Raw genomic sequence first — 13,316 nt, forward strand, 5'->3', positions numbered from 1 at the left:
TCCCTAAAGTGTTTGAGTGTAATTTTTGTTTGTTGCTGCTCCTGTTGCTAATTTAAAACTTTCAATATTAATCTTTTTGACTGGTGTGAGGTGTCAGTTCTCTGCAAGTGTTAATTCACTCCCAGTTTGCCGGGAGCGGTAATACGTTACTATCGCTGAGCTCTATTATTTGTTTTATCTTGTTGTTGTTTTCTTTTTCCCAGTCGGGATTTCAAGATTCCCCCTTTCCCTCCCCAAATCTTCTGGGTTGAGATGGTCCACTTCCACTTACAAGCCTTTATTGTAGACTACAGTCTTACTGGTGGTGGCCATTGCGATTTCTGGCTCCAGCCGAGATGTCTCAATCTGTGAAATCAAAGAGGAGGCAAGATCAGGACGGGTATCGCGTTGTTGTGCTGCAAGCAACAGCTCGATAGATCAATAAATTAATGCGGAGAAGCATAATATGTAAATAACACAATGCCAGTCGAGCCTTTTCCATGTCATTTTAATGCGCTTTGCTCTGCTCAAGTCTCAAAACATCCCTGTTTGGACTGACTTATATTACACGAAACGACACATGGTCTCTGCTTTGCAATATTCCATGAATTACAGAGTGTCTCTGAGAATCAAACGGATCCCACTCATCGTTTTCCAGGAGACATCCCTTCCTTTTCCCACAGCCCAGGTCCCCTCGCACGGTGCTAGAAGGAATCCAGTCCCCAAAGCTGCAGTTTGCACCCGTAGGGACCCAGCAAAGGGGTGACAGGAGGGGACAGCACACCCTCATTCGTCTCCTGGACGAGGGCTCTACATCCTCCGACGAGGATGGATCGCAGATAAAATCTGCCTACCCCTTTCTCTATCTCCATAAAATCTCCAGCCCTTTCCTAATTTTTCCCTCTCACTGGCTTCACACGAAGCTTTCCCTTGCTCTGAAATCGCTCCAAACCTTTGCATCCCTGGGAGGGATCTGTGGTGCTCCCGGTTCCTGCAGCAAGCAAAGATCCCGCTCCCAACCGGGACAGGGCACCTTGGAAGATGAGACTTTTAGAAATCCTATACATTGAATTGATGCTGTTGCTGACACAATGCTAGGAACCCACGTTAAAATCGAAATGCTTTTGAAAATGTTTAACCTAGTTAGACAAATTAGCAAAAATTTGTGCAAAACAATTTAGGTATTTAAAATATTCAATGTTTTTAAAAACTGGAAAAACTGTTCTTAGCTTTCAGCTGCAAAAACCCAACAAAATATAACATCAAAGCAATCTTAACATGAGGTGCAACATAACCCTTCAGCAAAGCTGTTAAACAGCTACTGAAGCATCATGGGAAATAGCACTTCATTTATTCAAATGCACATATGTCAGGTTTTTGCACCATATGTCATTCCAAGCTATTTACAGTAATAATTAAATCTTAATCAACGTTTAACCTCTGTAAAATGTTTGAAGGGATCTAATCACCCTTCAGACTGCACTAATGAAGGAGAAATATATAAACATAAAAAGAAAATGATGCATAGATAGCGCACCAGAAAGAACAGTAATTGCAAAATTGTATTTCTTTTAAATATAATCAGCAAATTATGTAAAGTAAGCCAACGAGTATTTTAAGTGAAGACATCTTGGGTGTCAGAGGTGTGATCAGCTAATTTTGTACTGCTATCCATAACAGATGTAGCATATTTTCTTTTAGTGCCATTATTAGCAACTTCACCATTTCTTTCCGTGCTGAAACCCAAAGTGAAGCATTGTGCTGGGGAGAGCACCCAGCAAAGGTGCAGGAGAGGCGATTCTCACGTCCACCAGCACTGACGGGATCCATTTTGAGGGAGGATTAACTCCGATCTGCCTGCCTCTGACGCAGCTTTTCTTCCTATTGTTTTCCTGTTTTTCTTCCAGAGACAGAAAGAAAAGCTCCGAGGCATCGGGGCTGGGTGGTTTCACCCACTGGTATGAAAATATCAAGGTGGGAATTTGCTTTAAAATGGCCTGGAATTAAGTGGTCCAACCCTGGCCAGTCATGCTTGGGTCATGGGGACGTGGGGCAGCTTGGACAGAGAAAAAGCCAACCTACTACTGGGATATCTCTGCAGAAAGCTAATGGAGAACCACCAACAGTCTGTTCCTCTCCAATGGGGGCTGGAGAGGTGGGAGCTCCAAGGAAAACCACATCTGCCTTGGTGGACTCCAGATTAGTGGTCTGATTCCAGGGTGATCTTATTCTAGCCTTCCAGTACCTAAAGGGTCTACAAGAAAGCTGGAGAGGGGCTTTGGACAAGGGCATGTAGTGATCGAACACGGGGCAATGGCTTTAAACTGAAAGAGGGGAGATTTCAATTAGATCTAAGGAAGAAATGAAGAAATTTTTTACACTGAGGGTGGTGAGGCACTGGCACAGGTTGCCCAGAGAAGTTGTGGCTGCCCCATCCCTGGAAGTGTTCAAGGCCAGGTTGGATGAGGCTTTGAGCAACGTGATCTAGTGGAAGGTGTTCCTGCCCATGGCAGGGGGGCTGGAACTGGATGATCTTTGAGATCCTTTCCAACCCAAACCATTCTATGATTCTATCAAAGCAAGACCTATGGGGAAATGTTAGAGGACATGGATGTGCTGAGTCTAGAAGAGGAAAGTTCAAGGGAGGCACAGTGGTATTTGCGTGTGCAAGAGGCTATAGCACGGAAGAAAGGAGTCATGTTTTGTTCACGCTCTCTTGGGACACAATTCAAAAAGCATCAAGTAAGATCCAAGCTGAACAGCAGGAAGAGTATTCTGGTGGGAAGGAGCAAAGTATTGCAACCAAACGCTTGGGGAAGGTGTGGTGTCTCTGTGGTGGGAAGGTTTCAACACAAATTAGATGAAACCCATCAGGAATAGTTTAAGCAGAATTGAGCTTGTCTTGGTGGAAGGAGATAGATAACTGCTTGTAGGTCCTTTTAGCTTCCTTCCCATGGGTCCAGGAGGGAAATGGTCTCCCTTCCCTGCATGGCTGAGCTCTTCATCCATGGAAAGGCTGTACACAAGGCTGTTAGATGGAATGGCTTTAGGAGAGACAGGGTTGAGGTGTGATAGTTCAGAGACAGATTATGGTGTCTGAGCAGAAGGACAAGGGAACAAATGTCTAATGCAAGACAGACATGTGGTCAGAGACTCCTCTGAAGATCTTGAAAGAGGACAAAGTAAGTCACAGGCTTGGTTTGGAGCAGTGTATTACTGAGCTCACTTAAGCCCCTTTCTAAAGCCTGGGAAGATGTGAAATAAATTTGCTGGGGAGTGACTGGTTGACTTGGAGCAATCTCTGAGGATTCCCTTCCGGCTGACTTTATTAAAGCAGATACTAAAATCTGCTCTAGAGCCTCAGATAAAGGAGTTCCAGGTGGTGCATCCACACCCTGGAGGCAGGTACAGGAGGAACATACTCCACAGCAGCACTGGCAAAGCTGTCTAGAAATGCATCAGGAATAACTTACTCCTCTCACTGGGAAATCAAATGCAGAAGAGGAGGGAGAAGCATTCAGATGGTAGACTACAGCTATTAAGACAATATTCACTAATTGACCTCTTTGTGTACCACTTCACTCTTTGAATCCCTCATGGTTTTCTGTTTGAAAGTGTAATTTCACCTATTTTGCTGTAGACTACTATTCTAGCTGTCCAGCATCCTGGACCTGCTCAGCCAGTCTTCCACTGGACATGGCATTGTGAAACAGATCTGGAGATCGCAGAGCTTCTTGTCAAGTTTCCTGTGTCTCAGCTTCAAAGATCCCCAGCAGGGTCCTGCTTGGTCATGGCCATGCTGGGAACCCCTCTAACCCTCTAATGCCTGCCATGGAGGGTGTTCTGAGGAACAGGTTCAACTCTGTTGGGACTACACTGATGGGACCTGCCCCACCCCATATGGGTAACTCTGTCCTTCCAAACTGAGTGCCCACCATGGGACTGGATTTGAACTGTGTCCATCCTCCTTCTCTCAATGGGGTAGATCTACTTGTGCTGGGGCAAAGGGTGGGTCTCCTTCCCGGCTCCAGGATGACAGCGTTGCGGTGCCCACCAGAAAAGGGCCTTCAACAATGAAACCAGAAGAAGAGAAGTCCAGGAGGGACGCAAGCTCTCAACAGCACTGAGGGAATTGTGGTGTAGTGCTAAAAGGGGCTGGTTTGGGAAGAAAACCCAGGCTTTTAGGCTGATGGCTGCATGAGCTGCAATGCGCAGTATCGACCGCTTGCTGTCCTGACACACCAGCATGGGAGACACTATAACAAGGCAGCCGGAGAAGGAGGAATTGCTTCACCTCCCTGTGGGGCTACTGGAAGCTCTGCTATAGATGCAGGGATCCCAATCCTCGCTGGGGACATGGCCAAGGAGCATCTCCAAACTCACCCAGAAACATGGCCAGTGCTTGCCACAGCCCGTGGCAGCACCTGGGAGGCGGCGTGGCCTAAGGACGCTCCTCTTCCCTCTAGCAGCCAGCCACGTGCATGGAGAAAAAAGGGAAAAAAAACAAGAAACGGTGTCCCCTGACCTTCTTCAAGCAACTGTTTATAAACCAGCACCACCCAGGTAGTGCGGGCGGGCTGACAGCGCTGGCTTTTTAGCGGCGCTCCTGACCTGGTGAAATCGATCCCTCCCGGGGAACAAAGCCGCCGCGAAGGGAATCGCCTCTCGCGGTGCCCACCGCGCGCCAGCTCTCTTCCCCCCATCTCTGCCGTGCAGTGGAAGCCTCTCTCCTCTCATCAGCACAGACAAGGCTAATTGGGGTGATAAAGAACTGGCTCCGAGTGCTGGCGTGGGCTGGAGGAACAAATGGTGCGGTGGTCACAGCTGGTGCTGCGGAGACGGAGAGGGAGAGGGTGTGAGGCAGGCTCCCGGCGCCCAAACTTTCGTCAGCCCATGTTGGATGCGAGGTGGGGGGTTGTGTGTGTTTTGCATTCGCTGCTGACACGGGTGTAGCGTACATGCGCGGCCGGTGAAGCAGAAGCAGGCAGAAAGCAGATGCTTTTTGTTTGGGGTTGATACTCATTTCTATCCCAGCTCGGGAAAAGGTGTAGAAAGGAATGTGCTCCTAAGAGTGGAGGGAGAGAGATGGGTCTAGGCTGGCTGCCAGGGATCCTGTAATGATATGGAAGGCAGCTAGGGGAGACAGGAGCAGATGGATTTGGCATACAGCTCATCGCTCAGCCAAAAAAAGGGAGGGGGGAGAGAAGAAGGAGGAAAGCAGGCAGTTTTGGTAGGGGGAGGGTCATGCGGACTGACGGATGCTGCACCGGGAGGTGGGGGAAGGGAGGATCAGGCTGGTCACTGTGTCTTCTGCTGCTGTCTCCGCAGCACCGGCGAGGTGGTGGCCCTGGTTCGGAGCCCAGGAGGGATTTCCTGGCCCTTCCAACAGCCCTCTGCCATCTCCTCCTGGGCCATCAGGCATCAGGGCAATGCCAAGCCCACCGAGCCCTAGTGAAGGACTGTGGTTAATAAATGGTACCGTGAAGCACCACGAAGGACCGGCAGCTGCTGCTTCCACTGTGGCGGACTCTGCGCACAGCTGGATGGAGAGGTGGGGTACATCGAGCACTGCTCCCGGACTCTGCTCTGCCTCAGTGTTTGCAGACATGTTGAAAAAAGATCATGTTTTTCCTCGGATAGATGAACTACTGCTCATCAGCCATGCCATGGTTACCAGGTGCCTTTGCTTGAGGCTTGGTGCAACCATGGTGTGAAAGCACCTCTGTACAGGTCTACCAAGATCTCCTTTCACCTTCAATCTATGGTCACTTAATGCAACTCTGCTAAGAAGAACCTCGTTAAACTTGGTTTAACATGCTTACTTTGGGTCAAAACACAACTTGATGATCGGGTTTTTGATGGTCTTGTTCTCACGGTAAGGCTGCCAAAATGTTCTTCTTTCAGATATTTCAGATTTTCTTTTAATTGACAGTAGCTGAAAGAACGCTGATGGGGCCAAAATCACAAATCGGAACCCGTGCTTAATTTTATGAGGCTTTCCAAAATTGGAAAATGTATACTGAATGATTTACAGACAGCAAGATTTTTTCCTCCTCTGTTCAGATAAACTCTTCCCAAAGCCTTTCCCAGACATCAAAATTAAAGTGCTCTCCATGGATCCACTTGCTAAGGAATGAGATGAGGAAATCGGTGTTTGCTGAGGAGTGTCTCTTGGAAATGCTACGGACCTACAGCCAACTGAACGTGACCTGACAGGTGAGAGAATTCGGGAAATGCCCCATCTCACCCCAAATCCTTTCGATTAAATCACAGAAGATGTTCTTCGAAAGATATCCAGCCTCTGGTTAAGGAGTCCAAGCACCAGCAGAGCTACCAGACCTCTCAGTATCTCGCCTCAAAGAGCATAAGCCATCCCCATGATTGCATTTTTCTAAATTCAGACTTCCAGCTTCGCATTTATCTATTTGCTGCACTAAAGAGCTCTAACCCTGCCAGAAATTTTCTTCCCATGAAAGTATCCAAAGACTATTAAATCACCTTTGTTCAAATTTCTAGACAAAACTTATGCTGCGTCTCTGCAAGGCAGGTTATTGTTTGAAACACTGGTGTTAAAGCTTTTTTTCTGACTACTTCTCAGTTTTTCTACATAGTTAAAAAAACTCTGTGCCCCAAAACTGGACGCAGTGATTGAGAGATGGTCTTGTGACTAACGTCCATGGTAATAAACAACTTCATAAATAACTGATACTCAGTCTGCTGGCCAAATCACAAAGCTGGGGAAAACGATTTTGAGATAAACCTGAATTTTGTTAGTTTTTCCTTCAAATTAATAATAAAAACTGAACTTAAGAGCTGACTGGTACAGTTCTCATTTTTTGTTTCTCTTAAGTCTTTTAGACCCCCTTATTTTAAAGAAATGTTCAGTTTTCATAAGAAAAAACCACCATATTCAGGCAAAATGCTTTCTTCAAAAAACATGGAAATGAGTTATTTGATTCTGTTTTCATCGTTGATGCTGGCCAAAGTGTTAATAAAACACCAGAGCCTGGGAAGCCACGGCCCGCAGCCCAGCAGCCCGGTGTCCCTCACCAGTCACAGGTCACAACATGACTGAATCCAGCCCCACCTGGGGTGCGAGAGCCCTGTGGCTCCGTGGGAGCCCACTCACGGGTTTGAGACCATCCACCCTCCTAAAAAAGTCCCAACTTTGGGGTCGGTGCAGGGAGGGAGGGCTGGACCCCCTGAAAAGCAGCGATCAAAGAGCTGCTCACCTGCTGCCACAGAGGCACCGAGAGCTTCCCCGGTGAGGGGTCAGAGCCTCCTTTCTTGCCATCCCTCCTTTGATCACCTCCTTTTGTCCGACACGCCAAGGTATGCAACTGCACCAGGGGACTGACATTCCCTGAGAGCCTTCACGATGCTCCTTGGCCATCACGCTGCGAGGAGCAGGGCAGACGTGCCTTTCCAGCTGGGGTTGCGCTGGGGAAGCAGTCTGGCCGGTTGGATAGAGCCCGTGCACGCTGCAAGCAGAGCACCACGAAGGCTGTGTGTCCACACAACAGGTGCCCATAACCCGAGGTGTGCCATGGAGTGGAGCAGGGCCAAGAAGAGACCACCAGGAGATGTTTCGGCAAGGTAGCGGCTTTGGAAGGAGAAGACACTGAGGGCTGGGAGTTGTTGCATGAGCAAATTTGGGGTTGTTCAGGCTAAAGAAGGCTGCAGGGAGATCTTCCAGCAGCCTCCCAGTACCTAAAGGGGCTACAAGAAAGCTGGAGAGGGACTTTTTACAAGGGTATGTAGTGATAGAACATGGGGCAATGGCTTTAAACTGAAAGAGGGGAGACTTCAATTAGATCTAGGGAAGAAATTCTTCCCTCCGAGAGCTGTGAGGCACTGGCACAGGTTGCCCAGAGAAGTTGTGGCTGCCCCATCCCTGGAAGTGTTCAAGGCCAGGTTGGATGAGGCTTTGAGCAACCTGGTGTAGTGGAAGGTGTCCCTGCCCATGGCAGGGGGGTTGGAACTAGATGATCTTTGAGGTCCCTTCCAACCCGAACCATTCTATGATTCTGTGATTCTGTGATATAGATCAAACCCCTCTGGTGCTCTGGACCTGTCTATTTAGGAAAAAAGTAAAAATTTGTCATGTTCTCTTGCACCAAGAAAATCATCATTAGTGCCTGGCTGGCTTTTCTAACGAAGTCACAGCACAGCCTCACCAAAGTGAGCAGAACCTACAACCACAGATACAACTCAACCCCTGATGCAACATGCTGGGACAGCAGCCACACTCGTGGAGTAAGAGGTTCCTTTCTTGCTCACGTGGTTGGAAGTGATCAAAGCCAGCAGCAGATAAGGATGAACAAAGGGTGGTGAAACACTAGAACAAGTTTCCCAGTGAAGTTGTGGCTGCCCCATCCCTGGAAGTGTTCAAGGCCAGGTTGGATGGGGCTTTGAGCAACCTGGTGTAGTGGAACGTGTCCCTGCCCATGGCAGAGGGGTTGGAACTGGATGATCTTGAGGTCCTTTCCAACCCAAACCATTCCATGATTCTATGACGAACTCAGGAGTGCATTTGATTTATGCTGCCCTTTTATCACCATGTAAGTGGATTCACATGTAGCTCAGCATATTTTTAAAGTAAGGAACTATCAGACAATCTGGGTAATTTGCAAAGTTTTCTGTTTGACTGCAAATCTGGAACTACTGCCACAGCAGGTGGGTAACCTCTTAAATCCCTGCAGTGGTTTTGTGGGGATTTCACATAAATGGCTCTGAACTCCAAGCCCTGTTTCTGAACAGGAGGTTTTTAGGGATCTCTCATTCCTCTGCAGACAGTGAACCAGGCTAACACTGAAGTGCAAGAGAGAAACGCATCGCCTCTGACACGACCTGCGGTCAGCACATTCACACCAAAGGTGGACCTCAGTGCTGCTGTCTAACCACTGGTTGGACATACCTAGAACTAGCATTAAAACGGACCATTGCTTGAAATGAATTTTATCTCCATTTTCCCTCTCCTCCTTGAAACAATAAAAAGGAGGAAAGTTGGAATATTTGGCTGTTCTGGCTCTTAAGGGTTATCCATTTCAGATTTTTCTGGGTTTTGCCATGGATGCTTTGACCGCCAGCATCCACCTCCAGCTGTTTAGGACCGGGCTTCTCCTCAGACCAGGCTGGAAAGGGTTTGAACGTGGCACCACGCCTACCCCGCTATGACATCCGTTAAAGTATGTCAGTGACAGTGTTAGTGCCACGAGCTATTCACACTCTATCACATCTGCTGACACCTCTGCACCGTCCCCTGAAAACGTCACCGCTTTCAGCAAAGCACAAACCGCAAAGTGTCAGCAGCAACTTGGGTGCCATCAGGTTTCTGTATCGAGACGAGCAGGAACATTCCTCATGCTCAACAGATGTTTAGACAGAGATGCGCAATGGCTTTTGAGGCAGCTCCAAGGTTTAAGATGGTACTGCCCTCACCTGAAATGGGAACAATTGACCCTGCCCTGAAGCACAGCAAAAGAGTTTGCAGGATTTAGGGGTCAGTTACGGGATAGCAACTTCCACCACTTCCCTGGTGGACTTGGCAGTGTTAGGTTAACAGTTGGCCTTGATGATCGTAAAGATCTTTTCCAACCTAAATGATTCTATAATCCAGGGTGGGAGCTTAAACTTAAGCTTCAGGAGTTGCAAATTAGCATATCACAGCTTCTCTACAGAAAAATAATAGGCATATCAAAAAAACCCAACACTTTAATCAGCTGAGAAGAAGGGAAAAAAAGGCATTTTAGGCTACTGCCCAACCAGGCTGGAGCAGAGCACAACTGCTCCGGTGGCAATGAGCCCCCCTCGCCCAGCGGCACGTTTGTTTCCGGTGCTGTAGAAATGACCGATGATAACAGTGTTGGCAGGTGGGATAATAATATATGACAGCAGGCACCTAAGGCTGCAAGGTAGCTTCAACTGCTCGGCGTGTCCCTGCCTGTCCCGTAGCACAGCAGTTCAACAGCCGCGTCTCACTCCTGTGCTCTGGCTCCCGTGTTCCTTCTCTGTCCCAAACCAGTCCACCAGTGAGACACCAGCTCTAACCTTCCAGTTCCCCATGGGAACCCTTCTGATATCTCAAGATTATACCAATGATGAACAGACGTGGTGGGATGAATGAAAGCTACTCCTAAGGAGCTGGGTTTGGTGAGCACGGGGCTCACACGGCTCTCAGACCCTCTCAAGTCTTCCGGCTTCATAAAGAGATTGAAAGGTCAACGCCCCACATGGCACCATCCCCAAGTCATTGCAAAATTCCCCCAAGTCATTGCAAAATTCTGGGTTTGAGCCTTGGGGGAAAGAAGAGGGTTGCCCACAGCACCAGAAACCTCAAGTATTTAAAAATAAAACAAACAAAAATAAATAAAGGCTTTGAAGCTCACGTGTAGGAGACAATTGCTTATCAGTTTGCCACACTAAATTAATTTCTACAGGAGCTCCAGAAAGGTGGATGTCAGGCTGGAACCACAGCAGAAGCACGTGTCTTGTGGCCTCAGGTCACTTGGACTCATGAGGTAAGGACCCTTCTTTAGGAGAGGACTTTCTCTCCAAACTGTTTGTGCAGGGCAGTCAGTCTATAGCGTGCAGGGCAAAAGAAAGTTCTTCCTGGCCTCATGGAAGATGCCTCACATTACACGATGTGGACTCTGTTGGGTAACGTTTGAGCCAACCAATTGATGGAAGAGTCATCAGCCCACCTAAAATATGATCTTGAGAACACCCAAATAGCAGAGTTTAGGGTCACTGCTCCTTGCTGGAATGAAAAGATTCACAAAGAGAGTTGGAGTAGTCTCTCCTCTTTTGGAAGAAAAAAAATCCCAGTTTTGAATGTGGACATTATGACTGTGGCAAGTTTCCCTTTTGATGAAAATGAGCAGTTAGGTCCATCCTGGTAAGAATCCCTCCAGCAATTCTGTCAAGGAAGAGATGCTTGTTGCTATTCAGTGAGAACGTCAAACCCTGCAATTCTTCTGCTATTAAGAAGGAAGAGCACGACAAGTATTGCAGGATTTAGGGATGTCCTTGTTGCTTTAAAAGAAGCTAAGCAAGTTCCTCAGGATCCCAACCTCCATCACTTCTTCTCTTGAAGGACCAACAGCATCACTAGAAACAAGCTGCTAGATCCAAATGATTGAAAAAGCAATTACAGATAATTATATATATCTGTGCTTGGGAAATGTGATTAATAAGGCATTCTCTGTAGTATATGAGCATGCTTACAGCAGGCAAGTCTGGACAACTGGCCACCTTTCCTTGCTCATAACGTCTCACCTGGAGCAGTCTGAGATACAGTTGATTCAGACGAGCTAAAACAACCCTCTCTGACTATGCAGAACAGGACATAGCCAACGCCATGCAGAAAGAGAGGGGTAAGCCAGGCAACAGCTGGGGAAGAGCTGGGGACAAACGTGGTTGCACCAAGTGAAGAGGCTGATGGCAACCAAGAAAGGGCACTGAGTTTTGGGGGCGGGCTGGCAGAAGGAGAGGAAAGGTCTCGGCTCTCAGGCCAAGAAGAAACCAGCAAAAGCCAGGACCTGCAGGAGGACTGCACAGGGCAGGAGGAGATGGGGACAGCCATCTCCACAGGCTCCTTGGCGAGCAGGGCAGGAATCCCTGGGGGAATTGCTTCGGGAGGAGCCACTCTGTTTACAGTAGGTGCTGCTGAAAGGTGTCCTGAAGAAAGACAGCAATTAACAGGGCTGGAAAAAAAATGGCTTCTTTCCACAAAGTGCCTTTTAAGTATGTTTTTCGAGCCACTTAAAGGGTTAATGTTTAGCTGTTTATCCGGAGTTGTCGGATGTCAGCTCTTTCTTTTGACTCCTAATGGCTTATAGCCATCAGGAGGTGAAGCCTCCTCAAAAGAGATGGTGTCAGGAATGTTTTTTTATGCCCACTAGCACCCACACACCTGCAGGAGCCTGTGCTCGCAGGAGAGATAGTTTACATACTTGAACCTGTATCCCAGGGACAGAGATATAAACACGAAACCAGATCCCGTCTGACACCGCTGCTGAAGCCCCTGGGCGGTACAAAAGGGTCCTTTCTCCCACACCCACCTCCAATGACCACAAAGAACAGTTGGGTTCAAGCTGTCGCTTCCCAGCAAGAACAAGCTCTGCTGGTCCAGGTTACGGGTTTAGGGCCGGATCCTGCAAAGTTATCGGCACCTTTGACTCCTGCCAACGCTGGTTGTGAAACAAAGGACCGCTCTCACGAGCAGACTTCAAAAACCAGCTCGGTCACAAATCAAAGCCCCTCAGACGGGGAACGGGAGAACAAAGACAGAGGCTCCAAATCAATCAGAGCACTGCTCACTCATGACCTTCCCCAGACGAGAGATGTCACTGAGCATAATTACACCACGAGGTGCAAACAGGCTGAGCAGTTGTAAATCTAACCACCCCAACGTCTCCTATGGGCTTGTAGAGAGTCACGGTGGAGCTGATGCCCCTGAAGACCAGATTCTTCCTCTTCTTCTTGGAAAGGAGGACGTTTGCTCCCAGAAGAAGTGGGGTTGAAGCCTCCCAACCCCAGCCCATCAGGGAGTGAGTAGGGATGGGAAATGCTCTGATTTTGAGAAAGACATGAGGAAAAAAGAACATGGAAAGGAGAGATGTCCTGATCCAGAAATGTTCTTTGCTTTGCAAAACTGATTCCTTCTCTCCTGGTCATGTCTCAATTAAGTGACCCCACAGCAAGAGGAGTTTCAGTCGTGCCAAGACATGAATCAAAAGGGCACTGCAAAGAAGCATGCCACGAGTCTGGCAAATGGGAGGTGGCCCTGTGACAAGGCAGATTCTGCCTCTGTGAGATGACCACCAATGGGTGGGTTTGCATCTGGAACTGCTGCGGCATGCAGCTGGACGAAGGCAGAAGGAAATTACTGCACCACATCTTCCCCATCCTCCTGCTACAGTTCCAGAAAAAGAACTTAGAAGACCATCACACAGTGGTGATAGGGAGTTACAATACAATACAATAATGAGAACTGGAGGGTTTTCATGATCCGGGCGGGGGGAGAAGGATGTCACAGTCATGTATAATCTAGAACTTTTGGTCTGTTTGGGTTTTAGAAGCTCTCTGGAGAAACATCAACCACCGAATTGAAGCCCTCCCTGAAGCAGGACAGAGCTTGTGGCTGTTGGTTCAGCAACTCGGGCTAAAGCACCGCTAGAAGTGGAGGAGAGGACTACTTGGCTTGAAGCGTCCCTGTGTGTTTAGGAATGGCTTCACCTGGGAGATGTGCTCAAGAAGGATGTGTAGACCTATGGCCTTGCTCTGAATATGCCTGAGCTCCCCAAAAAGCTCTGCTGACACTTTGACTTGGAAGC

At 48.1% G+C, this 13,316-nt stretch overlaps 1 protein-coding gene across 1 annotated transcript in view; it reads right to left on the reverse strand.

The window, feature by feature from the left end:
- Positions 1 to 267: 267 nt before the first annotated feature.
- The window catches only part of SFXN5 (sideroflexin 5), a 108,002-nt gene continuing 94,953 nt past the window's right edge, over positions 268 to 13,316 (reverse strand). The window contains exon 14 of the mRNA XM_086611670.1: positions 268 to 345. Coding sequence (XP_086467796.1) covers positions 268 to 345 — 78 coding nt within the window. The remainder of the gene's footprint in view (positions 346 to 13,316) is intronic.

This window comes from Tauraco erythrolophus, chromosome 5, assembly GCF_009769465.1.
Source record: "Tauraco erythrolophus isolate bTauEry1 chromosome 5, bTauEry1.pri, whole genome shotgun sequence".
NCBI classification, from domain to species: domain Eukaryota; kingdom Metazoa; phylum Chordata; class Aves; order Musophagiformes; family Musophagidae; genus Tauraco; species Tauraco erythrolophus.